Here is a 27,272-nt window from a genome sequence, read left to right as displayed (position 1 = left end):
CTGCCTATTAGTTAAGATACCTGTAGGCAAACAAGATCAGTCATTCCCTACAAACACACTGACTCTTGAATTCACACTCCTCAGTCTGTAATATCACAATCAGATGGTGGTAAATTCAGGAGGAATGAACAGCTGAGATCTCTGCTCTTTGGGGCAGGGACCGTCTTTTAGTCCTGTGTTTGTACAGCACCTAACACCATGGTGTCCTGATCCAGGACTGGGTACCCTAGGCATTATGGTCATACAGATATTTGCAACTGACACAGATATGCATCTGTCAAGGTTCCTTCCCCACTCTGAACTCTAGGGTACAGATGTGGGGACCTGCATGAAAACCCCCCTAAGCTTATTTTTACCTTGTTAGGTTAAAACTTCCCCAAGGTACAAACTATTTTACCTTTTGCCTCTGGACTTTTTTGCTGCCACCACCAAGCGTCTAACAAATATAACAGGGAAAGAGCCCACATGGAAACGTCTTTCCCCCCAAAATCCCCCCCAAGCCCTACACCCCCTTTCCTGGGGAATGCTTGATAAAAATCCTCACCAATTTGCATAGGTGAACACAGACCCAAACCCTTGGATCTTAAGAACAAGGAAAAAGCAATCAGGTTCTTAAAAGAAGAATTTTAATGGAAGAAAAAGTTAAAAAATCACCTCTGTAAAATCAGGATGGTAAATACCTTACAGGGTAATCAGATTCAAAACACAGAGAATCCCTCTAGGCAAAACCTTAAGGTACAAAAAGACACAAAACCAGGACTCTACATTCCATTCAGCACAACTTATTTTATCAGCCATTTAAACAAAACAGAATCTGATGCATATCTAATTAGATTGCTTATTAACCCTTTACAGGAGTTCTGACCTGCATTTGCTCCGGTCCGGGCAAAGGCAACACACAGACAGAGAGAACCCTTTGTTTTCCCACCCCCTCTCCAGCTTTGAAAGTATCTTGTCTCCTCAGTGGTCATTTTGGTTAGGTGCCAGCAAGGTTATCTTTAGCTTCTTAACCCTTTACAGGTGAAAGGGTTTTTTCCTCTGGCCAGGAGGGATTTAAAGGTGGTTAGCCTTCCCTTTATATTTATGACAGCATCGATACAGTAACGTTATCGGTGAATGTTCATAAGGGGAAAATGAACTACCATGCTTCAGAGACTGTAGCCCAGCTCCTGGTGCGAACAGTGAGTCAAACACATTGACTGAGGAGAGATCTTAGACATTTTGACATACCGTGGCAATCCTGCAAACACCACAACCTGGGGTTGCACTGAGGAAGGGAAGGAAAAGCAACACCAGAAAGCTGACAGCGCCACATGTCTCTGAAGCAACGGGCTGCACCTCCGAGGCCCTGACGCGGGAAACACCACCATTACGAACCAGACTCCAGTCTTCTCCACACAAAGCCCTACTGACATCAACAGGATGCTGCATAGGCACAAGGCTCTCCCAGCACTGATCCAACTGCAGGATCAGAGCTGTAGCTGTCAGCTCCTCAGGGCAGGGGCCCCGTCCACCGTGTACTCTGTACAAGGTTGAACATGCTGACGACAAGCAGCAACTAACGCAATTGTGAGTGTAGCTACTAACACTATCCGTATCCATTTTCATACCGCTAGGGGGAGAAAAACAGGGGGGGGGGGAGGCAAAGGCTGGGTGACTTGGCAAGTGGCACTGTATAGATCAAATTATCATAACATTGCATTAGCCTAGTACAGACACTCCCCGACTTACGCAATCATTCCGTTCCAGAACGCCTTGCGTAACTCGAGTTTCGCGTACGTCGGAAACGTATACCCGACCATTACGCAAAAAAACCCCAAAAACAAACCAAAAAAAAGCTCCTATTTCTAGCTTACCCCCTTTCTAGCATATGGAGCTTTTTCCATAAATGCGAATTCGCGTAAGTCAGGTCTTGCATCACCCAGGGAGCGTCTGGATTCTCCTGCTTAAAAATAGTGACCAAGGCCTGGGCTGCAGCAGAAGATTAGGTTGGTTTAACTACGTTGGTCAGGGGTGTGAAAAACCCACCCCCCTGAACAGCACTGTTAAGCCGACCTCAGTCCCCATGTAGACAGAATTCCTCCGTCAACCTAGCTATGGCCTCCCGGGGAGGTGGCTTACCTAGGCTGATGGGAGAACCCCTCCCATCAGCGTAGGCACTGTCTACGCTGCAGTAGCTGAACTGTGCCTCTGTAGCATGTTAAGGGTAGACAAGCCCCAAGTGATCACGCTTTCAGATGAACACACTGTGTCCACTGGACACAGAGACTCAGGAAACCTTTATCCGATTGGCTTCGGAACCACACCCCGAACCAGATGCAGCTCCGTTTATCTCACCACGCACAGCTCATCCTCTTGCAAGCACAGGGCACATTTACAACGCGCGAGGTACCCCAGTTTGGAATGCGGCTAGGGTCTTGGAGGGCACTCTAATGCAGCAGGAAAAGTTTCGCGGCACAAGCGGTCAGGATCCTAGGTTTAGCTATTAGTTGAAAGATGGCACGTCCAGCAGCACAGCTCTTCTTATCACTACCCGCTCTGGGGTGCAGTGCAAACTGGCAGGCACATCACAGACGACTGCCCAATCTATGCTCATCCTGGAGGTGTCGCAGCCGTTCAAATGGCTCCCCCGCCCCGGACTGGATCAGAGACCTTAAGATCCACCTGCAGTCATGTTGCTTTCACCGTTCCACTACTGCCATACGAAAGAAGAGGATCACTACCACTGTTCCCTCTAAGCTGTGCGCGTGTACCCAGATCCTAAACCCCGCGCACAAGGCAAAACACCGCGGGCACAAAAATTTGCACAGAAGAAATTTTTTGCACACACGGCCTGTCAAAAATGAGAGGGAACATTGATCACTACGCTGGGGCCATGGGGCAGTACTAGCAGAAGGTAGTGTGTGTTAGTGATGGGAATATAGCATTCAGGCCTGCCTGAGACAGAATTGTGGGTTTTGTTTGCCCATTTGACTTTTGATATTCTTACATCCTTACGAACATGTCTGAACAAAGACACTGGGTGTTCCATCTGCCCACAGCCAGATAGGGCTTACAGCATAATGAGGAAAGATAAGGAATAGAGCTAACGTGTTGCTGGATATGGTTGCAGTTTGACATCTGAATGTACAACTCCTTTCCCAAGACAAGGTCAAGCAACCAGCTGGGAGGCACAAGAGGGATGGGGGAGAGGTATAAGAAACATTAAAAGCCAAAGAAAAGGTGGCCTTGGCCAGTACACAACCTCACTCCCTACCCCTCGCCTGGGATACAAAAGAGGTGGGACCGAAGCCCCCAGACTCAACACTCCAAACCAGAACATGACCATAAATTGTCAGGGATGGGAGCAGGGGCCTGCACGACAGGTATAATTAGGCCTGATACGGAGGAGGGGGTGGGGAAAAGGCTCTACTGGTGTACAGAGCTATAGCTCTGCTTGCTTGATTAGACACCCCATTGCCTGCCCTTTGGACTCTGACCTTCTGCTTTCTGTCTGCGCGACAAGAACCAGGAGACGGCGAGGGGAAGCCCTCCCAGAGTGCTCTCCTCTCTAGCACCTAATGTCACTTCCTATATTTTCCATGCAGGTCTCCCTCCAAGTACGGACCAGGCTCAGCCTAACCCTGCCAAGCATCTATGATCTGCCAAGATCCCAGCACGGGTGATACAACTCCATACACTTCATTAACATACTCATTCCGCTGTGTATTGTGGACTTACTGTATATTTATATCAATGTACACACATCACGTCCTCCAGCGGCTGCCAGCTTTGCACTGGAAATGTCACTCTTCTCCCCTGAATCTCATACTGCCGATTTCCCTAGAGCAGCACTTAGAATCAGAGAAATGTAGGGCAGAAAGAGATGTCAAGAGGCGTGGGGTTCCCAAAGTCTTTGAGACATACCTGTCTGTGCTTGGTCGTCTCCTCTTCTGGAACTTTGCACTTTTCTTCCAGTTTTTGGCTGGAGGCTTCATTCTCAGCAGCCTCTTCTTGCTTTAGAGAGCTTCTTAGCAAAAAGAGAGACAGAATGACAGGAAAGCAGGTTTTACCAGCAGGCCATTTTGCATTTGAATAAATGAAGAAGAGAAATTGAAAGAGACATTTTTATTCTCCTAGGCAACTCCCCAACTATCTGTCATCTTCTCTGCTGATCCACCAGATTAAAGGTTAGGACCCTCTGGAGCTGTGCTAGCATCCACCTCCCGTCGCTAACCTGCAGATTCATTAGTAGAACAACCTCGCCTATAAGCCAAACAAAGAGACATTTTCTGAATCTGGCAGCGCTTGATAAGCTGAGCTGATCGCTCCTTGACGCAACCAATGAGAGGGAGAAAGCTGGCGTCATCCCCAATGCTAGAGGGCTCAAATCCAGCGGAGATCACAAATAGAAATGAAGTAGTTTCCATCCTAGCCCCTTGTGGAAAAGTAATTCACATCTCGGAATCCACCGTAAAATTCAGCACAACTTGTAGCCTTCTGCTCACGAGAAAGCAAGGAAAGAACTGCAGGGTTGGAGAATGCTAGAGGTTCCAGTGGTTCTCAAGCTTCATTGCACTGCAACCCCCTTCTGACAACAAAACTTACTATATGACCACAAGAGGGGGGACCGAAGCCTGAGCCCACCTGCTCCGGGCAGGGAGGAGGGCAAAGCCAAAGCCCTAGCCCCAAAGCCGAAGCCCTTGAGCGTCAGCTTCAGTCCCGGGCCCCAGCAAGTCTAACACCAGACCTGGTGACCCCAATAAAATGGGGTCGCAACCCACTTTGGGGTCTCGAGCCACAGTTTGAGAACTGCTGGGTTAGACCTTGGGCATTGGAACTGCAGCGGGTGGAGAGGATATGACAAGGGCAAGAACTGATGAGCACTGAGGCCGCTTCAGAGCAAATCTAGCATTCTGTTGGTCTAAGTGCTCCATCTCCTGCCCTCAGAGGAGGTCGGGACAAGTTAATTAAAAGAAAAAAAAGTTACCTGCTTATGACGTTTTCTTGCAACGGCTTCTCCTTGGATCTCGGCGGCCTCGTCTTCTCTTTTAACGCAGGGGGCTACATGTTGGAAAAAAAGAGCATGAAAACAACTTGGTACAACACCCAGTTTAGAAGGGCAAAATGTGTCCAGAGCTAAACATTGCCCCTGTCCCACAAGGAAATGCTGTGAAGAGGCAGAACAGAATGGCGTTATTCTCCATCCAGACTACACAAGGTGTTCCAGCTCTTTAGCTCATCAAGGAGAAGGGTAAGGGGTGACACGTTCACAGTCTATACGGATCTACATGGCCAACAGAAATGTGGTAACAGAGGGTTTCTTCAATCTGGCAGACAAAGGTAAAACAAGTTCCATTGTCCAGAAGTTGAAGCTAGACAAATTCGTACTAGAAATAAGTACTTAAAAATGTGTGCCTTAACCACTGGAACAACGTACCAAGGACTGTGGTGGATTCTCCCTCACTGGCAATTTTTTAATCAAGATTCGTCATGGCTCTAAAAGATCTGCTCGCATTCAAACAGGAATTAATTCGGGGAAGTCCTACAACCCGTGCTGTACAGGAGGTCAGACCGGCTGATCACTGAGCTCCCTTCTGCCCTTACAATTTATGAATTTGCACCAGGAGGCCACAACAGGCTGAGCGGAGGGTAACGCTCGCATGCTGAGGATCTCAAAGCCCTCTACAGAAAGCAATGCAACGCCTCAGCGCCGCTGGGTTTAAGGTGTATCCACATTTTACAGAGTGGGAAACTGACCCACCAATAGGTTAGGGCCCATTTTTCAGAAGCGTTGGGCATCCAAAACTCTCAGTGAAGTCCACGGAAGCTGACACCTAACTCCCCATAACCCTCACACAGTCACACTGCTGGCGTCAGAGTCAGATCCTATCTCCAAGTCTCCCTGCGCTAACCAATAAGCCGCACTCCCTCCCACAGCTGGGAGGGTGAGTTTTTGGAGTCCACTGTTTAATGCTCCCTACCCTGTTCTAAGTCGGGGAAAAAACAAACAGAACAAAGGTAACTATCTGGACTCCCCACCCACACAGTGCCCCTGTGAGGCACGGCAGTTCTGTTACCCCCATATGACAGATGGGGAACTGAGGCACAGAGAGACTAAGTGACTTGCTTTAGTCTAACGGCAACAAATATAGTTTGGGAGAAATCACCTCTCTTATAAAGATGAGTAAACAAAGAGCAGAAGGCGCAGCACAGCTGAGAAGCTGTAAGCGGTCACGAGCTCGGGCTGCCCATTTCTCGCATAAAAACAAAACACGCATCAGTTCTTGCTTGAAAGGCCAGTTCCCTCCTACCTGGTCCTTTCGCTGAGCTTCCTCCCACTGGCTGTTCAGAGCGTCTGCTCTTGGTTTCTTCTCTTGTTCTTGTCCCTTCTGCTCAGAGACGTTCTTCCTTTTCCTTAGAAAAGGAAGACAAATCCTCCATGTGATGGGGAGGGGACAAATCAAAGTAGTCAGTTAGGTTTCTTGTGGTTAATGCGACCAGCTAGCTTCCTAACAAAGACCATACGCACCTTTGCCCCACATTATTATCCTTCCTAAGTTGTAGCGAGCTAGATACCCTCCCAGAAAATGAAATGACCCTATTTATTGCAATCAATGTGGATGGCTGCTAAACTCACCTGGGGCTATTTTCTACAGCACACTGAAGATGACAATTGTTAGGAATATCAAGTTCAACCTCACAGCATTACGTGTAATAGTAAAAACTGAAATAAAACCATGATGTTCTTTTCCAAGCTATGCTAAGCTACAGGCTCAATGCGTTTGCACAGGCTACGGTCAGGAGTCCAGCACTAGAGTGCATTTCCTCCTTCTCCTCCCGTTGACTTCACGGTGCCTTTGGATCAGGCCCCACTCCCGGTAAACGCAGAAGCATTTCAAGAGAGGGTAGTACCTCGGAGGTCACAACCCTTGAAGGAATTTATTTCAACAGTTCCGGCATGAATTCTATCTTCTTGGAAAGCAGAAGTGAAACTCAGACATGCCAGCCAGGCCAACACAGCCAGAATGCAAGAAAACAGTAAATAACTGGAGCTCCTCTGAGCCATTTTAGCAACACACCTTGGGTAAAAGTTTGATATCCATCTTGGATGGCTCCATTACCATAGTAGCTGAATCCCTCACAATCTTTAATCCTCACAAAACCCCTGGGATTCTGGAGGGAATATTATCCCTGAAGCACCTGGCATTGGCCACTGTCAGAAGACATGATACTGGGCTGGAGGGACCATTGGTTTGATCCAGTATGGCCATTCTTATGTTCTATTTTAACAGATGGATTACTGACACACATACCTGCTAAAAACTGCAGGCTAGCCAGAGCGGCATGGGTGGTGGGACAGGCTAGTATCTGAGTATGTACCTAGGGTCTTGGATGGCACTATAGTTGGGGCGGCTAGTCCCGCCCGCCACCCACACCACATTGCTATTTTTAGCACACTAGCTCGATCAAAGCTAGCACACGTATGTCGCGCTGAGCTGGAAATTTTAGCTGCAGCTGCAATGAAGACATACCCTAAGTGACTTCCCCAAGGTCACACGAAGAGTCTGTGTCATGGCAGGAAATGGAGTCTTCTGAATCCCAGGCTGGTCCTGGAACCACCAGACCATCCTTCCATGCTGGTGACCCTCTCAACCTTCTACACTATTTGTTGCTGGAAAGACCCTTACATACTACATATTGTTGATAACAGCAGAGACACTTCACTGGCTGGTAAGATGTTAGCAGCCTTATCCATGTTACCTATATGAAGTTCAGGGTTTCTCTCATGCTAGTAGAACCTTTCAAATGGTCAGAAAATGCTTTTTCCAGGCAACACCTGTATGTGAGGAACAGTGCGTGATCACAGCATTAAGGACCACCGCACAGATGCACAAAGAGGTAGCGTCAAGGTGGCACATTCGATGTTAATTTTTTCGCATTTCCTACTTTTTGAGCATTTACATTCTTAAGCAGAAGGTGACAGTAGCACGAGCTAGGGTATTTTATACTAGTGACGCTGGAAATCACAGACCTACGATTAATAATAGTTAAATGAACATACGACACCATCAAAAAGGTCGAGAGGGCCAATGAGACGTTGGACAGCTGATGTCCATAGCTCTAATACCATCAATTCGATGCACGCATTTTTCACGAAGTTACGGTGTATTTTTGCTGTCGCTGGAAACCACCTACCTGTTACTGTCATTCTTAGTCTTCACTGATGAAGATGCTGTCTGGTCAATTTTGTGATGGCTCCCAATGGCCCTCTCCTCTGCCAACTCTTCGTTATCCATCATGGTGCAAATTCACATCTGCAAAGAAAAGAGCTGCTCGAACCAAATGTATAAAGCAGAAGCACTGCTGTTAAGAAGAAGAGCTGGCTGGCTGCATAAAGGTTGCAAAGACAACGCCCAGGTGAACTTGCATCACTGCATCTTTAAGTCAGGTACCATGCATGGGACACAAGCTCAGTATTTAGTTCAACAAGGAACACGGTGAAGCATCGCAAACAAAATGCATTTTTATCCTCAAATACCAGACCAAGCAATAAAAGAAAAACTCTGTGCACATCTAGGGTTCCTACAGAACAAAGCCTGAAAGTCAAACAGGACTGTTAATGTTTTTTCTTATCCGGCTATAAAATTAGTGGATACAGAGAACAGATTATACATGCTACTGGTATTTTAATTATTGATTGTTTTCATTATAGTAGCCCACAGAAGCCTGCCCCAGGTCTGGGGCCTTATTGTGCCAGGCACTGAGTTTGCAATCTATATAGGCAAGACAAAGAAAGAGCGGTGGGGGAAACTGAGGCATAGAAAGGTGTAGTGACTTGCCCAAAGTCACACTGCAGAGCAGTGGTGGAGATGGGAATAGAACCTGGATCTTCCAGCTTCATGCTCTATCCACTAGACTATGAAACCTCCAGTGCCTCACGAAATTTCATTAGACTAGATCGTTCCAATGGGCTTGAATAAAAGCATTGTCCCGTGGACTGACACACGGGGTTTATAATAAAGACACCTTGGAATTCTATACTACTGGCCATCAGAGGATCTTGAAGTACTTTCTAGTGTTAATGAACTGAGCTTCACAACACTGCAGGAAGGGAGGCACCAATAACTACTACCTGCTTTCTAGATAAGGGAATTGAGGCACAAAGAGGTTAACCCCAAATTCTCAAACCTGGCATCCAGTCCCAGGGGCCTAACGTTAGACATCTGAGGCCAGCTTTTCGTAAGAGCTTTTCTGCATGTTGGGTGCTGAGCACTTTTGCAAATCTGGCTCTTATTCAGGTGACTAGTTGGGAACTCAGCTGATCTGGCCCTTACACATACCTAAGGCCCTTTGTTTTCCATTTTTATTTTACTTACTTTTCAGTGTTTATTACTACAACAACAAAAACCAGGTAAAAATAGGTGGAAAAAAAACTATTAATAATTTGTCTGGATAAATATTGGGGTTTATTCTGGTGGATGGAAGGACAGGGCGGAAAAGTATTTAATAGATTGAATTCCATTCATCAAAGCATTAATGTGGTTTGCTGCAGAACTAAGAACTCAAAACACAACGCCACCTCTGAGTTTAAGAAAACAGTACATCTCTAATCCCTAAATAAAACTTTGCATTTGAATAAACAGTTTACTGTCTAGACTTAGAACTATTAGCCAATAAATATTTACATTTAATAATTGGGCCACACCATTTGCAGAGCATACACTCAATTTCACCCTTTTCTCCTATTTTTTAAAACTTTCAAACACTTCCTTGCGTTCTGAAACATATTCTGACACCGATTTTTGTTTTCTTTCCATTTTAGTGTGTCAGATCTTTAAACTGTTATCTGCTAACAGCTTGGAATGTGTTTGTGGTGGGCGTGAGATTCATCAGTATGTTCCAATGCGCACACACTTCAGAGCTTGGTGCCTGTTTATTCTGTGCATCTTCTACTAATACATAGCCTTACTTCAACAGGCAATTTTGCATCTACACAGGCTAATGTATTGTATTTTCCTAATAAAACAAGTTATTTTTTGTATATTCAAATGACACAAAAGTAGGGTGAAAATCAGAAAAAAACAAGTAATACTTTCTGTAAAACTCAGGATTTCTTTTTTTTTTTTTGTAAAAATCAATTTAAACTGAAAACGAAGGGGCTTACACATACCCTACCTTCAGCTCACAGCTCTTAGTGACATCTGAGCACCTCCAGCTTCCACTGAAAATCAGGCCTTCAGGGCCACATCCTCAAAGGTATTTTATTCCCTTCTGTAACTCCCATTGAAACAAGGGGTAAATAATTCTGAGGCTCCTGGCCTTAGACTCTAAAGTAAAGTACTAAAAAATGGAGGCAACTAAAATTATAGGCTCCTTTGAAAGTGTGCTCAAATTCACAAAGGAAATCTACGCAGAACTGGGAACAAAATCTAGATTCCCCTCCTCCCCCAACTTCTAGTTCTGCCCCTTAACAAAATCACCTTTCACACCTAAGCAGGAATGTAGCAGGTTGCAGAGAGGGGCACAGTGGGCATTCAGGACTGATTATGCTTTTATTGTATTACTAACCCCAGGTGCAGAATTAGCAGCAAGTTCATTACAGCACTTTATCAATTACTGGACAACCAGGAAGTGAGTGAACACCAGACAGGGGCAGAAAAATAAAACAAAGCACACTGAGAAAACAGACCCCTCTAGAGGGAAACAGAGAGTTTGACAAACTCCATCTGCCCATGAAAGCCCTAAGAACTTTAGGCAGAACAGGACTGGAAAAAATCAAGTCCATACTGGATGCAAATAATGCAACCAAAGTGTGAATGGAATGACATTGGGTCGCTTCCTTTCTCTGAAGGAAGTTAGCCCCTTTCCTACAGAAACTTGGCTCTTTCATCTCAAGAAACAAATGGGAGGGAAAATGAGGGGCTTGCAAATTTTTGGAGGCAATAAGACAATTCTTTCTGTTAAAAGCCTCATGCTTTGCAAGCCCTTTCATTATATGATCTTAAATGCTACTGGATATTTGCTGGCGGTAGCTCACCTGGTTGGGGTAACACCCGGCTAAATAACATTGGTTAAGAAGAGATTCCCTCATGAATAGCTTCCTTGCTTTCCTCTCTAGGGGAAGTGCCCCCTTGCAGGAGCTTGATTTAAAGCCCCCATTCATCCCTGATTGGAAGATACTCAGCCCAGAGAGCATTCTGGGAAATGTAGTCTTAAAATCAAAGTTAAACCAGCAGAAAGAGGCTGTCTAAGCCTTGGGGGGGGTTCTGGGAAAATTCACCTATATAAAAGGGTCCTCAGCTTACCTATATTAACTTTACTAGTCCTGGGCTAGCTAGTGGATGGAGTAACTGTTATCATGGGTGGGGAGATGTAAGTGCAGTATTTTGTCAGTGCTACTACATCTGTTTCTTGAGCTGTGGTTTTGATTTTTATCAATTTTGTAATAAGAGAGTATTGTGTTTCTCCACAAAGCTGGTGGTAAGGTGACTTTTTTATGACTAGATAGCCAAGAAATAAATAGGGTCTTAGGAATTTTCCAGTGCTGTAGATATTGCCTTTGGGGGGCTTCACTGGTTTTTCCCAGGAGCTTGGCTCCAACCTTAGTTAGTTGCTCCTAAAAACTTCCCTGCTTCTCCTGCCCTCATTTATAAGAGTTCTGTTTTTAATGTGCATGACTTTTAGTTAAAAGCTGGCCTAGAGAGAGTTCTCTTGTGCCAAGCTCTGCAGGCCCCTGGTCCCTTCTGCCCAAAGCTGTGAAACAAACCATTCTCCCCAAACTATTTGAATCCTTCTTAGTTCCCAGTACCCCTTTTGCTTGGCTGTACAACTCCCACTTCCTTCTCAGTGCCTTTTCAATAAACCAGTAAGGAGTATACTGGTAGCACATTCTACTCATATTTTGTAGCATGCCTCTGCTGTACCTTCCAGCGAGCGAGTTAAAGGGAGCAGCTTTCTATGCACATACTTAACCAGGAGTTATTACTTAATAAACCCTGCTTCTGAATGTCCTTCCAGGTTTCATGCTGTTCCAGGGGGTGGGAGGTGGCCCTTGTTACACACATTCAGTAGAAGGGAGGTAGCCCCCAGAAAGAAGTGAGCATGCGACCTGGAAAGAATGCAAGCTAGTATTTCTAGGGAAAGCAACACCAGACAACTCTCTGCTGTAAAAACGGGAAGAGATCTCCAAGGGGGCAAACAGGCTCTCTGCTACACTGCTCCTTGCAAGCGTCTAGTGCTTTGCAAACATGTTTGCATAGCCAACCTTCTCTACCTTAGGCATTGCTTCTAGGAACAGTTAAACAACTGAATCCAGCTACCAACGGAGGCTGTGCGATGGCTGTGGGAGGGTGGGAATGTACTTTGAGCCCATCGATCCTTCCTTTACCTGGCAAGCCTGAGAGGGTGAGGTAGTAGTTTCCTCCCCCTGGCTTGATGCAGATGGTGTGGCTCTCTGTTTTCCTGGACCACCATCCACGCCCTGCAACTGGCTGTAATTAGACACAACAAACTAGCCCACGGACTGGCACTGCTCCAGCCAGAGGTCTCCTAAATAACCGGAGATACACAGAAAACCTGGAGCAACAATGTAGAGTGACCTCAGCTGGCACGTTCCATGCCTAACATTACTTCCAATGAAGTTAAAGGCAAGTATGATGTGAAGCAAAATTGGGCCCAGAGATTGTAACTAGCAGGACTGGGTCAGCGTGTTCCTAGATTTCTTTCTTCGAGGTGAAACACGTTGTCAGCTCTTCAACATTAACTAAACTCTTAAGAAATAGGTTTCAGAGCAGCAGCCGCGTTAGTCCGTATCCGCAAAAAGAACAGGAGGACTTGTGGCACCTTAGAGACTCACCCATTTATTTGAGCGTGAGCTACAGCTGCAGCTCACTGTAGCTCACAAAAGCTTATGCTCAGATAAATTTGTTAGTCTCTAAGGTGCCACCAGTCCTCCTTTTCTTTTTAAGAAATAGGGTTGGTTCCTCCTGGACAACTTCCCTGGGGGAACTGTTTGATTCTGGTTGCAGCAGGCTTGCAAAATCTCACCCACAGCCGGAGTGACTGTTCTTGCTGGGTGAGTATAATCACTGAATCCATTCCCCCCCCCATGAACAGCAATCACCAGGGTAAAGGGCTGGCAAGGAGGCTTCCTGGGTCTTGGCTAGTAAACTTTCAGGCTTATTCTGCAAGTCAGAGTTATAGCAAGAAGCTGTAAAAACTAGTGTTATGGGGCATTCCATATGCTTGTTTTGTTTATCCACCCCCCAGCTGCATTTGCCTGGGCTCCCATCTAGATAAACCTAATCCTGTCGTCCAGCTGGTGACCCCGTCACTGGAGATATTCCAGGCTAGTCAAGACACCCGTGTATTATTAGGAATGACTTGGGGATAATGCATCAAATGAGACTAGATGAGCCACGAAAGCTCCCTCCTAACCCAAACTGGATTTAGCCAGCGTAAGTCTCATCATAACATAACTCTCTGGGCACTATTCTGCCCTTCTGTTATTGCCAGGGCTACTGAAATAATAGCAAGCAGCAGTGCTCCACTAATCACTAATATCTAGCTTCTTTCAGAGACCTCAAACCACTTTACAAAGGAGGTCAGTACTGGGCAAAACAGCTCTTGGTATTCCTAGCTAGGGTAAGACCATCTCTGGCTAGCACACTGGCTGGTCAATGATCCCCTAGCCAGAACACCAAAGTTGTTTAATGAATCCAGATCTCTCAGTGCAGTTCGGATAGATATAAAGCAAACGAGAGTGCAGCCTGTCTAGCAGTATCAGTGTTTGACTTAAGTGCTCTGGTTTGTAATGTTGGTGATTGTGATGAATGCTACTCAGACTATCAGTTTTAACAGAGCTTTCTAATCGGCATAAAGTGAACCAGGAGCAGCAGGAGTCTCTGCATGAAAGCACCCAGAATAGCTGGAGCTTCATGCAGGTGTAGACAAGACATTTAGGGTTCCTTGTTCCTAGAGGTACTCTGCCACAGCTGCAGGTATTGCAGAACATAGTGATACATAAATCATGCACTTGCTCGTTAGACCGCTTCAAGAGATAGGTAGAAAGAGAACTACCACCATCCCCAATACTTTAAAGCAACTTTGTCCTTTCAGTACAATGGCTCCATTTGGATAGTCTCGATGAGAGAGTACAGTGTAGGATTTCTTTGTAACACGGACTATATCAATCTACTCTGCCTGAAAAAAATGGCAGCAGCCCCAGAACAACAGCAGACTCCTGGAAATGTAAAGGATCTAGGGAAAGCTGGGACTGGACATGTGATGCAAATAATAAATTGGGTATGAGCTTGCAGCTCACAATGGATTATCTATAAATCTGGTCAAGTGGTCAGACAGTTAAACCTGTCCCCAAGGAAGCTGAGGGATCTCTGGACTGTCACAGCAAAGAGCTAGGAACCAACAGTGCTCTAGCTCTGAATGGATCTATGTGAGCCAAGGAAAGTCGCTTTTGAGCCCTTTCCCTGTCCTAAACCTAGGTTTAAAAAAGAAACAGACCAAATAGCAAATAAGCTACTACGTCTGAGTTAAGATACTGATTAATTGTTAATGCAGGGCATCTCAGTCTCTATCCTGTATTATGATTTGATACCCCTCTCCACCTTTCTCCTAAATTCCCTGCTGCTGTTGAGCCAATTTGTGCCTGTTAGGAGACCAAATAAGATGTACCCCTTTTTAAATGGGTGATGGTGACAATGTGCTCTGTACTGTATGACATGTGATGTATGATCCTGGCCCTAAAGAGCCTGCAACAGAAAAAGATGGCAAGAGGATATACTGGAAAAGCAGAGGTGGGGATAAGTTAGTGTATAGGCTTTTATTAACTTAATAGTACAAAAGTTTAATATTTAATACAAGAATTTGACCTTCATTATTAACTGAGTGCACTCCTATCTAATTGTGCACCTTCAGACTGCATGCTGAATGAGGCAGGGCCCCTGTGGAAATATTAGGTGATCATGTAAGTAAAGGCTTAGATTTGTACTGTGGTGGCACCTAGAGTTCCTAACGAAGACTCAAGAGCCTGTTATGTTAGGTGCACTACTTTACACATATAAAAAAAGGCATTCCCTGTTCCCAAATATGCTGAGTCTACAGGTGGTTACAATAAACTCGGGGAAAGAGAGGAGGACAAGGTAACAATGAAACAATCCTATTTAGTATCGTAAGCAGCAGCCTCAGTACTCTCACTGCCTGACAGTTTGAGAGACAAGGTGCGTGAGGTAATATCTTTTATTGGACCAGCTGGGCTGCTGTAGCACCATAGCGTAGTTGCTTCCTGTACTGACAGCAGAGGTTTTTCGATTGATGTAGGATGCTAATCCACCTCCTTGAGTGGCGGTAGCTAGGTTGAGGGAGGAATTCTTCCATCAACTTAGCTACGTCCAGCCGGTGAGCGGGGCGGGCGGCGTAGGAGGGCACATCAGCTTAACTACAGCATTCAGAAGGGAGAATTTTGTTCCCATCCATGTGTGATATAACTAGGTCCATTTAACTTTTAAGTATAGACCAGTGCTCAAACTGTATACATTAGGATATAGATGGGGAAGTAATTAGTGTGGTGCATGCAGCCTTAAGTATGGCATTTCCAGACTCTTGAGTGCTTTTCTACACAATTTCTATTCTCTCCACTGTTAAAGGAAAAGGAGGACTTGTGGCACTTAGAGACTCACCAATTTATTTGAGCATAGGCACGCACCCGATGAAGTGAGCTGTAGCTCACGAAAGCTTATGCTCAAATAAATTGGTGAGTCTCTAAAGTGCCACAAGTCCTCCTTTCCTTTTTGCAGATACAGACTAACACGGCTGCTACTCTGAAATCTCTCTACTGTAGTTTTTGATAGAGTTGCCTAGCACTTGCTTGTTTCAAAGAGAATATGCTCTTAAAAAGCCAGGGACTTCATGACTTTTTCACTAGGAGGGTGGTGAAACACTGGAATGCGTTACCTTGGGAGGTGGTGGAATCTCCTTCCTCAGATATTTTTAAGGTCAGGCTTGACAAAGCCCTGGCTGGGATGATTTAGTTGGGGATTGGTCCTGCTCTGAGCAGGGGGTTGGACTAGATGACCCTCTGAGGTCTCTTCCAACCCTGATATTCTATGATTCTATGACATAAGAGGCCAACAGAAGAGCAGCACAAGAGGAACAGGTTTTGCTCCTACCTCAGTCCAAGGTGAACTGGATTTCCTGGCTGAGAGCAGGTCTACACTTAAAATGGCACATGACACTGCTGCACCACTGTAGCGCTTTAAGGAAGATGCTCTAAATCAACAGGAGAGAGCTCTCTCATTGGTGTAGTTAATGGGCCTTTGCAAGAGGCAGTAGTTGTGCTGGCAGGAGAAGCTCTCCTGCTGACCTAGCACGCTCTACACCCACACTTAGGTTGACATAACTACTTCGCTTAAGGGTGTGGATTCCCACCCCCGAGCAACATAGTTGTAGGGAAGTAATTCTGTCCTGCAGACCTGCCCTTAGACAAATGCACCACAAACTGCAGTGACAGTGGGGTGGAGGTGGTGTAAATTCCCGCTGGGACAGGGCTGAGGTGAGGGTTCAGCTCAGATTGCTGCAGGGAAGGGGCAGCGCAGTGCCCCGGAGACGAGGGTTTTACCTGCATTTTGCATTGCTTGTGCCTTCCCCCCAGACAGCCAGGGGCCAGATGTTGGAGGGGTGGGGAAAGAGAGGGGGTGCAGCGGCCCAGATGTGGAACGGGGTGCGAGGGGCTGCCCCAGGTGCGGCAGGGGCGGGGGAAGAGAGGGTTAAAAGGGCCCAGATGTGAGGCCGGGCTAAAAGAGGGCGGGTGCAGAGGCCGCGTGCAGGCCTCCCCGCGCGCGCCTCCAGGCAAGGCCGTGCCCAGGCGGCCCCGCCCCCGTGACGTCCTCGGCGTTCTAATTCCCACCGTTGCCAGGGGCGACAGGGTCTCCTCCCCTCGGGCACCGCGGAGGCAGGGAGCGGAGCGGTGACGCCCCTGGCCCCACCCCTCGTCCTCGCTGCCATTGGACACCGGCGCATTCACTCCAGGGCAACCCGCCCCTCGATTGGCCGGAGCGGCCGCAGTCTCCCGCCCCTCTCCGGGGCCGGCGGTGAGCGGCCGTTGCGGGAGCCCGGGGCTGCCGGCCTGGCTGAGGGGAGCGCGGCCACCCCCCGCCACCATGGTGCCCGCGGAGGGCGGCCCAGGGGACGCGGCGGGAGACGGCGGCTTCCTCCTGCTGCGGCCCCCGGAGAGCGGCAGCGTCCGCAAGGTGAGAGCGGAGAGCGGGGCGAGCGCCGTCCCCCTCCCCGAGCCAGAGCCCCCTACCCCCGCCTGCCCTACGCCCCCCCCGAGCCCCCTACCCCCGCCTGCCCTACGCCCCCCCCCGAGCCCCCTACCCCCGCCTGCCCTACGCCCCCTCCCCGAGCCCCCCACCCCCGCCTGCCCTACGCCCCCTCCCGAGCCCCCTACCCCCGCCTGCCCTACGCCCCCTCCCCGAGCCCCTACCCCCGCCTCCCCTACGCCCCCTCCCCGAGCCCCCTACCCCCGCCTGCCCTACGCCCCCGCCCCGAGCCCCCTACCCCCGCCTGCCCTACGCCCCCGCCCCGAGCCCCCCACCCCCGCCTGCCCTACGCCCCCCCCGAGCCCCCTACCCCCGCCTGCCCTACGCCCCCCCCGAGCCCCCTACCCCCGCCTGCCCTACGCCCCCCCCGAGCCCCCTACCCCCGCCTGCCCTACGCCCCCCCCGAGCCCCCTACCCCCGCCTGCCCTACGCCCCCGCCCCGAGCCCCCTCCCCGAGCCCCTACCCCCGCCTGCCCTACGCCCCCCCCCCGAGCCCCCTACCCCCGCCTGCCCTACGCCCCCCCCCCGAGCCCCCTACCCCCGCCTGCCCTACGCCCCCCCCCGAGCCCCTACCCCCGCCTGCCCTACGCCCCCCCCCCGAGCCCCCTACCCCCGCCTGCCCTACGCCCCCCCCCGAGCCCCTACCCCCGCCTGCCCTACGCCCCCCCCCGAGCCCCTACCCCCGCCTGCCCTACGCCCCCCCCCCGAGCCCCCTACCCCCGCCTGCCCTACGCCCCCCCCCGAGCCCCCTACCCCCGCCTGCCCTACGCCCCTCCCCGAGCCCCCTACCCCCGCCTGCCCTACGCCCCCTCCCCGAGCCAGAGCCCCCTACCCCCGCCTGCCCTACGCCCCCTCCCCGAGCCCCCTACCCCCGCCTGCCCTACGCCCCCTCCCCGAGCCCCCTACCCCCGCCTGCCCTACGCCCCCCCCCCGAGCCCCCTACCCCCGCCTGCCCTACGCCCCCTCCCCGAGCCCCCTACCCCCGCCTGCCCTACGCCCCCCCCCGAGCCCCCTACCCCCGCCTGCCCTACGCCCCCCCCCCGAGCCCCCTACCCCCGCCTGCCCTACGCCCCCCCCCGAGCCCCCTACCCCCGCCTGCCCTACGCCCCCGCCCCGAGCCCCCTACCCCCGCCTGCCCTACGCCCCCCCCCGAGCCCCCTACCCCCGCCTGCCCTACGCCCCCCCGAGCCCCCTACCCCCGCCTGCCCTACGCCCCCCCCCCGAGCCCCTACCCCCGCCTGCCCTACGCCCCCCCCCGAGCCCCCTACCCCCGCCTGCCCTACGCCCCCCCCCGAGCCCCCTACCCCCGCCTGCCCTACGCCCCCGCCCCGAGCCCCCTACCCCCGCCTGCCCTACGCCCCCTCCCGAGCCCCTACCCCCGCCTGCCCTACGCCCCCTCCCCGAGCCCCCTACCCCCGCCTGCCCTACGCCCCCGCCCCGAGCCCCCTACCCCCGCCTGCCCTACGCCCCCGCCCCGAGCCCCCTACCCCCGCCTGCCCTACGCCCCCCCCCGAGCCCCCTACCCCCGCCTGCCCTACGCCCCCCCCCGAGCCCCCTCCCCGAGCCCCTACCCCCGCCTGCCCTACGCCCCCCCCCGAGCCCCCTACCCCCGCCTGCCCTACGCCCCCCCCGAGCCCCCTACCCCCGCCTGCCCTACGCCCCCTCCCCGAGCCCCCTACCCCCGCCTGCCCTACGCCCCCCCCCGAGCCCCCTACCCCCGCCTGCCCTACGCCCCCCCCCCGAGCCCCCTACCCCCGCCTGCCCTACGCCCCCCCCCGAGCCCCCTACCCCCGCCTGCCCTACGCCCCCTCCCCCGAGCCCCCTACCCCCGCCTGCCCTACGCCCCCTCCCGAGCCCCCTACCCCCGCCTGCCCTACGCCCCCGCCCCGAGCCCCCTACCCCCGCCTGCCCTACGCCCCCCCCCGAGCCCCCTACCCCCGCCTGCCCTACGCCCCCCCCCGAGCCCCCTACCCCCGCCTGCCCTACGCCCCCCCCCGAGCCCCCTACCCCCGCCTGCCCTACGCCCCCCCCCGAGCCCCCTACCCCCGCCTGCCCTACGCCCCCCCCCGAGCCCCCTACCCCCGCCTGCCCTACGCCCCCCCCCGAGCCCCCTACCCCCGCCTGCCCTACGCCCCCTCCCCGAGCCCCCTAACCCCGCCTGCCCTACGCCCCCTCCCCGAGCCCCCTCCCCGAGCCCCCTACCCCCGCCTGCCCTACGCCCCCCCCCGAGCCCCCTACCCCCGCCTGCCCTACGCCCCCCCCCCGAGCCCCCTACCCCCGCCTGCGCTATGCCCCCTCCCCGAGCCCCCTACCCCCGCCTGCCCTACGCCCCCCCCCGAGCCCCCTACCCCCGCCTGCCCTACGCCCCCGCCCCGAGCCCCTACCCCCGCCTGCCCTACGCCCCCGCCCCGAGCCCCCTCCCCGAGCCCCTACCCCCGCCTGCCCTACGCCCCCCCCCGAGCCCCCTACCCCCGCCTGCCCTACGCCCCCCCCCGAGCCCCCTACCCCCGCCTGCCCTACGCCCCCCCCGAGCCCCCTAACCCCCGCCTGCCCTACGCCCCCCCCCGAGCCCCCTACCCCCGCCTGCCCTACGCCCCCTCCCCGAGCCCCCTACCCCCGCCTGCCCTACGCCCCCCCCCGAGCCCCCTACCCCCGCCTGCCCTACGCCCCCTCCCCGAGCCCCCTAACCCCCGCCTGCCCTACGCCCCCCCCCGAGCCCCCTACCCCCGCCTGCCCTACGCCCCCCCCCGAGCCCCCTACCCCCGCCTGCCCTACGCCCCCTCCCCGAGCCCCCTACCCCCGCCTGCCCTACGCCCCCCCCCGAGCCCCTACCCCCGCCTGCCCTACGCCCCCCCCCGAGCCCCCTAACCCCGCCTGCCCTACGCCCCCTCCCCGAGCCCCCTAACCCCGCCTGCCCTACGCCCCCTCCCCGAGCCCCCTCCCCGAGCCCCTACCCCCGCCTGCCCTACGCCCCCGCCCCGAGCCCCCTACCCCCGCCTGCCCTACGCCCCCCCCCGAGCCCCCTACCCCCGCCTGCCCTACGCCCCCCCCCGAGCCCCCTACCCCCGCCTGCCCTACGCCCCCTCCCGAGCCCCCTACCCCCGCCTGCCCTACGCCCCCCCCCGAGCCCCCTACCCCCGCCTGCCCTACGCCCCCTCCCCGAGCCCCCTACACCCGCCTGCCCTACGCCCCCCCCCCGAGCCCCCTACCCCCGCCTGCCCTACGCCCCCTCCCCGAGCCCCCTACCCCCGCCTGCCCTACGCCCCCCCCCGAGCCCCCTACCCCCGCCTGCCCTATGCCCCCTCCCCGAGCCCCCTCCCCGAGCCCCCTACCCCCGCCTGCCCTACGCCCCCCCCCGAGCCCCCTACCCCCGCCTGCCCTACGCCCCCCCCCCGAGCCCCCTACCCCCGCCTGCCCTACGCCCCCCCCCGAGCCCCCTACCCCCGCCTGCCCTACGCCCCCCCCCGAGCCCCCTACCCCCGCCTGCCCTACGCCCCCCCCCCGAGCCCCCTACCCCCGCCTGCCCTACGCCCCCCCCCGAGCCCCCTACCCCCGCCTGCCCTACGCCCCCCCCCGAGCCCCCTACCCCCGCCTGCCCTACGCCCCCTCCCCGAGCCCCCTACCCCCGCCTGCCCTACGCCCCCTCCCCGAGCCCCTACCCCCGCCTGCCCTACGCCCCCCCCCGAGCCCCCTACCCCCGCCTGCCCTACGCCCCCCCCCCGAGCCCCCTACCCCCGCCTGCCCTACGCCCCCTCCCCGAGCCCCCTACCCCCGCCTGCCCTACGCCCCCTCCCCGAGCCCCTACCCCCGCCTGCCCTACGCCCCCTCCCCGAGCCCCCTACCCCCGCCTGCCCTACGCCCCCCCCCCGAGCCCCCTACCCCCGCCTGCCCTACGCCCCCCCCCCGAGCCCCCTACCCCCGCCTGCCCTACGCCCCCTCCCCGAGCCCCCTACCCCCGCCTGCCCTACGCCCCCTCCCCGAGCCCCTACCCCCGCCTGCCCTACGCCCCCCCCCCGAGCCCCCTACCCCCGCCTGCCCTACGCCCCCCCCCCGAGCCCCCTACCCCCGCCTGCCCTACGCCCCCTCCCCGAGCCCCCTACCCCCGCCTGCCCTACGCCCCCTCCCCGAGCCCCTACCCCCGCCTGCCCTACGCCCCCTCCCCGAGCCCCCTACCCCCGCCTGCCCTACGCCCCCTCCCCGAGCCCCTACCCCCGCCTGCCCTACGCCACCCCCCGAGCCCCCTACCCCCGCCTGCCCTACGCCCCCTCCCCGAGCCCCCTCCCCGAGCCCCCTACCCCCGCCTGCCCTACGCCCCCCCCCGAGCCCCCTACCCCCGCCTGCCCTACGCCCCCCCCCCGAGCCCCCTACCCCCGCCTGCCCTACGCCCCCGCCCCGAGCCCCCTACCCCCCGCCTGCCCTACGCCCCCGCCCCGAGCCCCCTACCCCCCGCCTGCCCTACGCCCCCGCCCCGAGCCCCCTACCCCCGCCTGCCCTACGCCCCCTCCCCGAGCCCCCTACCCCCCGCCTGCCCTACGCCCCCGCCCCGAGCCCCCTACCCCCCGCCTGCCCTACGCCCCCGCCCCGAGCCCCCTACCCCCGCCTGCCCTACGCCCCCCCCCCGAGCCCCCTACCCCCGCCTGCCCTACGCCCCCTCCCCGAGCCCCCTACCCCCGCCTGCCCTACGCCCCCTCCCCGAGCCCCTACCCCCGCCTGCCCTACGCCCCCTCCCCGAGCCCCCTACCCCCGCCTGCCCTACGCCCCCTCCCCGAGCCCCCTCCCCGAGCCCCTACCCCCGCCTGCCCTACGCCCCCCCCCGAGCCCCCTACCCCCGCCTGCCCTACGCCCCCTCCCCGAGCCCCCTCCCCGAGCCCCTACCCCCGCCTGCCCTACGCCCCCCCCCGAGCCCCCTACCCCCGCCTGCCCTACGCCCCCCCCCGAGCCCCCTACCCCCGCCTGCCCTACGCCCCCCCCCCGAGCCCCCTACCCCCGCCTGCCCTACGCCCCCGCCCCGAGCCCCCTACCCCCCGCCTGCCCTACGCCCCCGGCCCGAGCCCCCTACCCCCGCCTGCCCTACGCCCCCGGCCCGAGCCCCCTACCCCCGCCTGCCCTACGCCCCCTCCCCGAGCCCCCTACCCCCCGCCTGCCCTACGCCCCCGCCCCGAGCCCCCTACCCCCCGCCTGCCCTACGCCCCCGCCCCGAGCCCCCTACCCCCGCCTGCCCTACGCCCCCTCCCCGAGCCCCTACCCCCGCCTGCCCTACGCCCCCGCCCCGAGCCCCCTACCCCCCGCCTGCCCTACGCCCCCCCCCCGAGCCCCCCTACCCCCGTCTGCCCTACGCCCCCCCCCGAGCCCCCTCCCCGAGCCCCCTACCCCCGCCTGCCCTACGCCCCCCCCCCGAGCCCCCTACCCCCGCCTGCCCTACGCCCCCCCCCGAGCCCCCTACCCCCGCCTGCCCTACGCCCCCCCCCGAGCCCCCTACCCCCGCCTGCCCTACGCCCCCCCCCGAGCCCCCTACCCCCGCCTGCCCTACGCCCCCTCCCCGAGCCCCCTACCCCCGCCTGCCCTACGCCCCCCCCCCGAGCCCCCTACCCCCGCCTGCCCTACGCCCCCTCCCCGAGCCCCCTACCCCCGCCTGCCCTACGCCCCCCCCCCGAGCCCCTACCCGCCTTCTGCCCTACGCCCCCTCCCCGAGCCCCCTACCCCCGCCTGCCCTACGCCCCCTCCCCGAGCCCCCTACCCCCGCCTGCCCTACGCCCCCGCCCCGAGCCCCCTACCCCCGCCTGCCCTACGCCCCCGCCCCGAGCCCCCTACCCCCGCCTGCCCTACGCCCCCCCCCCGAGCCCCTACCCCCGCCTGCCCTACGCCCCCCCCCGAGCCCCCTAACCCCCGCCTGCCCTACGCCCCCTCCCCGAGCCAGAGCCCCCTACCCCCGCCTGCCCTACGCCCCCTCCCCGAGCCCCCTACCCCCGCCTGCCCTACGCCCCCTCCCCGAGCCCCCTACCCCCGCCTGCCCTACGCCCCCTCCCCGAGCCCCCTACCCCCGCCTGCCCTACGCCCCCCCCCGAGCCCCTACCCCCGCCTGCCCTACGCCCCCCGCCCCAAGCCCCCTACCCCCGCCTGCCCTACGCCCCCCCCCGAGCCCCCTACCCCCGCCTGCCCTACGCCCCCTCCCCGAGCCCCCTACCCCCGCCTGCCCTACGCCCCCTCCCCGAGCCCCCTACCCCCGCCTGCCCTACGCCCCCCCCCGAGCCCCCTACCCCCGCCTGCCCTACGCCCCCCCCCGAGCCCCCTCCCTGAGCCCCCTACCCCCGCCTGCCCTACGCCCCCCCCCCGAGCCCCCTACCCCCGCCTGCCCTACGCCCCCCCCCGAGCCCCCTACCCCCGCCTGCCCTACGCCCCCCCCGAGCCCCCTACCCCCGCCTGCCCTACGCCCCCCCCCCGAGCCCCCTACCCCCGCCTGCCCTACGCCCCCTCCCCGAGCCCCCTAACCCCCGCCTGCCCTACGCCCCCTCCCCGAGCCCCCTACCCCCGCCTGCCCTACGCCCCCCCCCGAGCCCCCCTACCCCCGCCTGCCCTACGCCCCCTCCCCGAGCCCCCTCCCTGAGCCCCCTACCCCCGCCTGCCCTACGCCCCCGCCCCGAGCCCCCTACCCCCGCCTGCCCTACGCCCCCCCCCGAGCCCCCTACCCCCGCCTGCCCTACGCCCCCCGCCCCGAGCCCCCTCCCCGAGCCCCCTACCCCCGCCTGCCCTACGCCCCCTCCCCGAGCCCCCTACCCCCGCCTGCCCTACGCCCCCTCCCCGAGCCAGAGCCCCCTAACCCCGCCTGCCCTACGCCCCCTCCCCGAGCCCCCTAACCCCGCCTGCCCTACGCCCCTCCCCGAGCCCCCTACCCCCGCCTGCCCTACGCCCCCTCCCCGAGCCCCCTACCCCCCGCCTGCCCTACGCCCCCTCCTTCCCCGAGCCCCTACCCGCCTTCTGCCCTACGCCCCCCCCCCCGAGCCCCCTACCCCCGCCTGCCCTACGCCCCCTCCCCGAGCCCCCTACCCCCGCCTGCCCTACGCCCCCTCCCCGAGCCCCCTACCCCCGCCTGCCCTACGCCCCCGCCCCGAGCCCCCTACCCCCGCCTGCCCTACGCCCCCCCCCCCCGAGCCCCCTACCCCCGCCTGCCCTACGCCCCCCGCCCCGAGCCCCTACCCCCGCCTGCCCTACGCCCCCCCCCGGGCCCCCCTACCCCCGCCTGCCCTACGCCCCCGCCCCGAGCCCCCTACCCCCGCCTGCCCTACGCCCCCGCCCCGAGCCCCCTACCCCCGCCTGCCCTACGCCCCCTCCCCGAGCCCCCTACCCCCCGCCTGCCCTACGCCCCCTCCCGAGCCCCCTACCCCCCGCCTGCCCTACGCCCCCGCCCCGAGCCCCCTACCCCCGCCTGCCCTACGCCCCCTCCCCGAGCCCCCTACCCCCGCCTGCCCTACGCCCGCTCCCCGAGCCAGAGCCCCCTACCCCCGCCTGCCCTACGCCCCCGCCCCGAGCCCCCTACCCCCGCCTGCCCTACGCCCCCGCCCCGAGCCCCCTACCCCCGCCTGCCCTACGCCCCCTCCCCGAGCCCCCTACCCCCGCCTGCCCTACGCCCCCCCCCGAGCCCCCTACCCCCCGCCTGCCCTACGCCCCCTCCCCGAGCCCCTACCCCCGCCTGCCCTACGCCCCCTCCCCGAGCCCCTACCCCCGCCTGCCCTACGCCCCCCCCCGAGCCCCCTACCCCCGCCTGCCCTACGCCCCCTCCCCGAGCCCCTACCCCCGCCTGCCCTACGCCCCCGCCCCGAGCCCCCTACCCTCGCCTGCCCTACGCCCCCTCCCCGAGCCCCCTACCCCCGCCTGCCCTACGCCCCCGCCCCGAGCCCCCTACCCCCGCCTGCCCTACGCCCCCGCCCCGAGCCCCCTACCCCCGCCTGCCCTACGCCCCCGCCCCGAGCCCCCTACCCCCGCCTGCCCTACGCCCCCCCCTGAGCCCCCTACCCCCGCCTGCCCTACGCCCCCCCCCTGAGCCCCCTACCCCCGCCTGCCCTACGCCCCCTCCCCGAGCCCCCTACCCCCGCCTGCCCTTCGCCCCCCCCCGAGCCCCCTAACCCCGCCTGCCCTACGCCCCCCCCTGAGCCCCCTACCCCCGCCTGCCCTACGCCCCCTCCCCGAGCCCCTACCCCCGCCTGCCCTACGCCCCCCTCCCCGAGCCCCCTACCCCCGCCTGCCCTACGCCCCCCCCCGAGCCCCCTCCCCGAGCCCCCTACCCCCCGCCTGCCCTACGCCCCCTCCCCGAGCCCCCTCCCCCCGCCTGCCCTACGCCCCCCCCCGAGCCCCCTAACCCCGCCTGCCCTACGCCCCCGCCCCGAGCCCCCTAACCCCGCCTGCCCTACGCCCCCTACCCCCGCCTGCCCTACGCCCCCTCCCCGAGCCCCCTACCCCCGCCTGCCCTACGCCCCCTCCCCGAGCCCCCTACCCCCGCCTGCCCTACGCCCCCCCCCCGAGCCCCCTACCCCCGCCTGCCCTACGCCCCCTACCCCCGCCTGCCCTACGCCCCCCCCCGAGCCCCCTACCCCCGCCTGCCCTACGCCCCCCCCCCGAGCCCCCTACCCCCGCCTGCCCTACGCCCCCCCCCCGAGCCCCCTACCCCCGCCTGCCCTACGCCCCCCCCGAGCCCCCTACCCCCGCCTGCCCTACGCCCCCTACCCGAGCCCCCTACCCCCGCCTGCCCTACGCCCCCTCCCCGAGCCAGAGCCCCCTACCCCCGCCTGCCCTACGCCCCCTCCCCGAGCCCCCTACCCCCGCCTGCCCTACGCCCCCTCCCCGAGCCCCCTACCCCCCGCCTGCCCTACGCCCCCTCCCCGAGCCCCCTACCCCCGCCTGCCCTACGCCCCCGCCCCGAGCCCCCTACCCCCGCCTGCCCTACGCCCCCCCCCTGAGCCCCCTACCCCCGCCTGCCCTACGCCCCCGCCCCGAGCCCCCTACCCCCGCCTGCCCTACGCCCCCGCCCCGAGCCCCCTACCCCCGCCTGCCCTACGCCCCCCCCTGAGCCCCCTACCCCCGCCTGCCCTACGCCCCCTCCCCGAGCCCCCTACCCCCGCCTGCCCTACGCCCCCCCCCGAGCCCCCTAACCCCGCCTGCCCTACGCCCCCCCCCGAGCCCCCTCCCCGAGCCCCCTACCCCCGCCTGCCCTACGCCCCCTCCCCGAGCCCCCTCCCCCCGCCTGCCCTACGCCCCCCCCCGAGCCCCTACCCCCGCCTGCCCTACGCCCCCCCCGAGCCCCCTAACCCCGCCTGCCCTACGCCCCCGCCCCGAGCCCCCTACCCCCGCCTGCCCTACGCCCCCTACCCCCGCCTGCCCTACGCCCCCTCCCCGAGCCCCCTACCCCCGCCTGCCCTACGCCCCCTCCCCGAGCCCCCTACCCCCGCCTGCCCTACGCCCCCCCCCCCGAACCCCCTACCCCCGCCTGCCCTACGCCCCCTACCCCCGCCTGCCCTACGCCCCCTCCCCGAGCCCCCTACCCCCGCCTGCCCTACGCCCCCCCCCGAGCCCCTACCCCCGCCTGCCCTACGCCCCCTACCCGAGCCCCCTACCCCCGCCTGCCCTACGCCCCCTCCCCGAGCCAGAGCCCCCTACCCCCGCCTGCCCTACGCCCCCTCCCCGAGCCCCCTACCCCCGCCTGCCCTACGCCCCCCCCGCCCCCCTCCCCCCGCCTGCCCTACGCCCCCCCCGAGCCCCTAACCCCGCCTGCCCTACGCCCCCCCCGAGCCCCCTAACCCCGCCTGCCCTACGCCCCCGCCCCGAGCCCCCTCCCCGAGCCCCCCTACCCCCGCCTGCCTACGCCCCCTCCCGAGCCCCCTACCCCCGCCTGCCCTACGCCCCCTCCCCGAGCCCCTACCCCCCGCCTGCCCTACGCCCCCGCCCCGAATAGATATACGTATA

General features: G+C 59.8%; 2 protein-coding genes across 10 annotated transcripts in view; one reads left to right on the top strand and one right to left on the bottom strand.

Annotated features, from left to right (window-relative positions):
* TOP1MT (DNA topoisomerase I mitochondrial) overlaps positions 1-11,104 on the bottom strand; it is a 63,304-nt gene extending 52,200 nt beyond the window's left edge. For 3 of the 5 annotated variants that reach the window (XM_075124899.1, XM_048841807.2, XM_048841810.2), the window contains exons 1-5: positions 11,021-11,104; positions 8,179-8,297; positions 6,294-6,417; positions 4,970-5,043; positions 3,907-4,009 (exon numbers count right to left, since the gene is read on the bottom strand). In XM_075124899.1, coding sequence (XP_074981000.1) covers positions 3,907-4,009; positions 4,970-5,043; positions 6,294-6,417; positions 8,179-8,282 — 405 coding nt within the window. In that variant the 5' untranslated portion in view covers positions 8,283-8,297; positions 11,021-11,104. The remainder of the gene's footprint in view (positions 1-3,906; positions 4,010-4,969; positions 5,044-6,293; positions 6,418-8,178; positions 8,298-11,020) is intronic. The other 2 variants (XM_048841808.2, XM_048841809.2) reach the window with 2 other exon arrangements.
* A 5,958-nt stretch (positions 11,105-17,062) lies between these two features.
* Positions 17,063-27,272, top strand: part of RHPN1 (rhophilin Rho GTPase binding protein 1) — a 93,650-nt gene continuing 83,440 nt past the window's right edge. For 3 of the 5 annotated variants that reach the window (XM_048841815.2, XM_048841816.2, XM_048841813.2), the window contains exon 1: positions 17,063-17,246. In XM_048841815.2, coding sequence (XP_048697772.2) covers positions 17,157-17,246 — 90 coding nt within the window. In that variant the 5' untranslated portion in view covers positions 17,063-17,156. The remainder of the gene's footprint in view (positions 17,247-27,272) is intronic. The other 2 variants (XM_048841817.2, XM_048841818.2) reach the window with 1 other exon arrangement.

Source organism: Caretta caretta, chromosome 2 (assembly GCF_965140235.1).
Source record: "Caretta caretta isolate rCarCar2 chromosome 2, rCarCar1.hap1, whole genome shotgun sequence".
Classification (NCBI taxonomy): domain Eukaryota; kingdom Metazoa; phylum Chordata; order Testudines; family Cheloniidae; genus Caretta; species Caretta caretta.
Note: the sequence above shows the minus strand (reverse complement) of the source record. Positions and strands in the feature narration are given on the sequence as shown.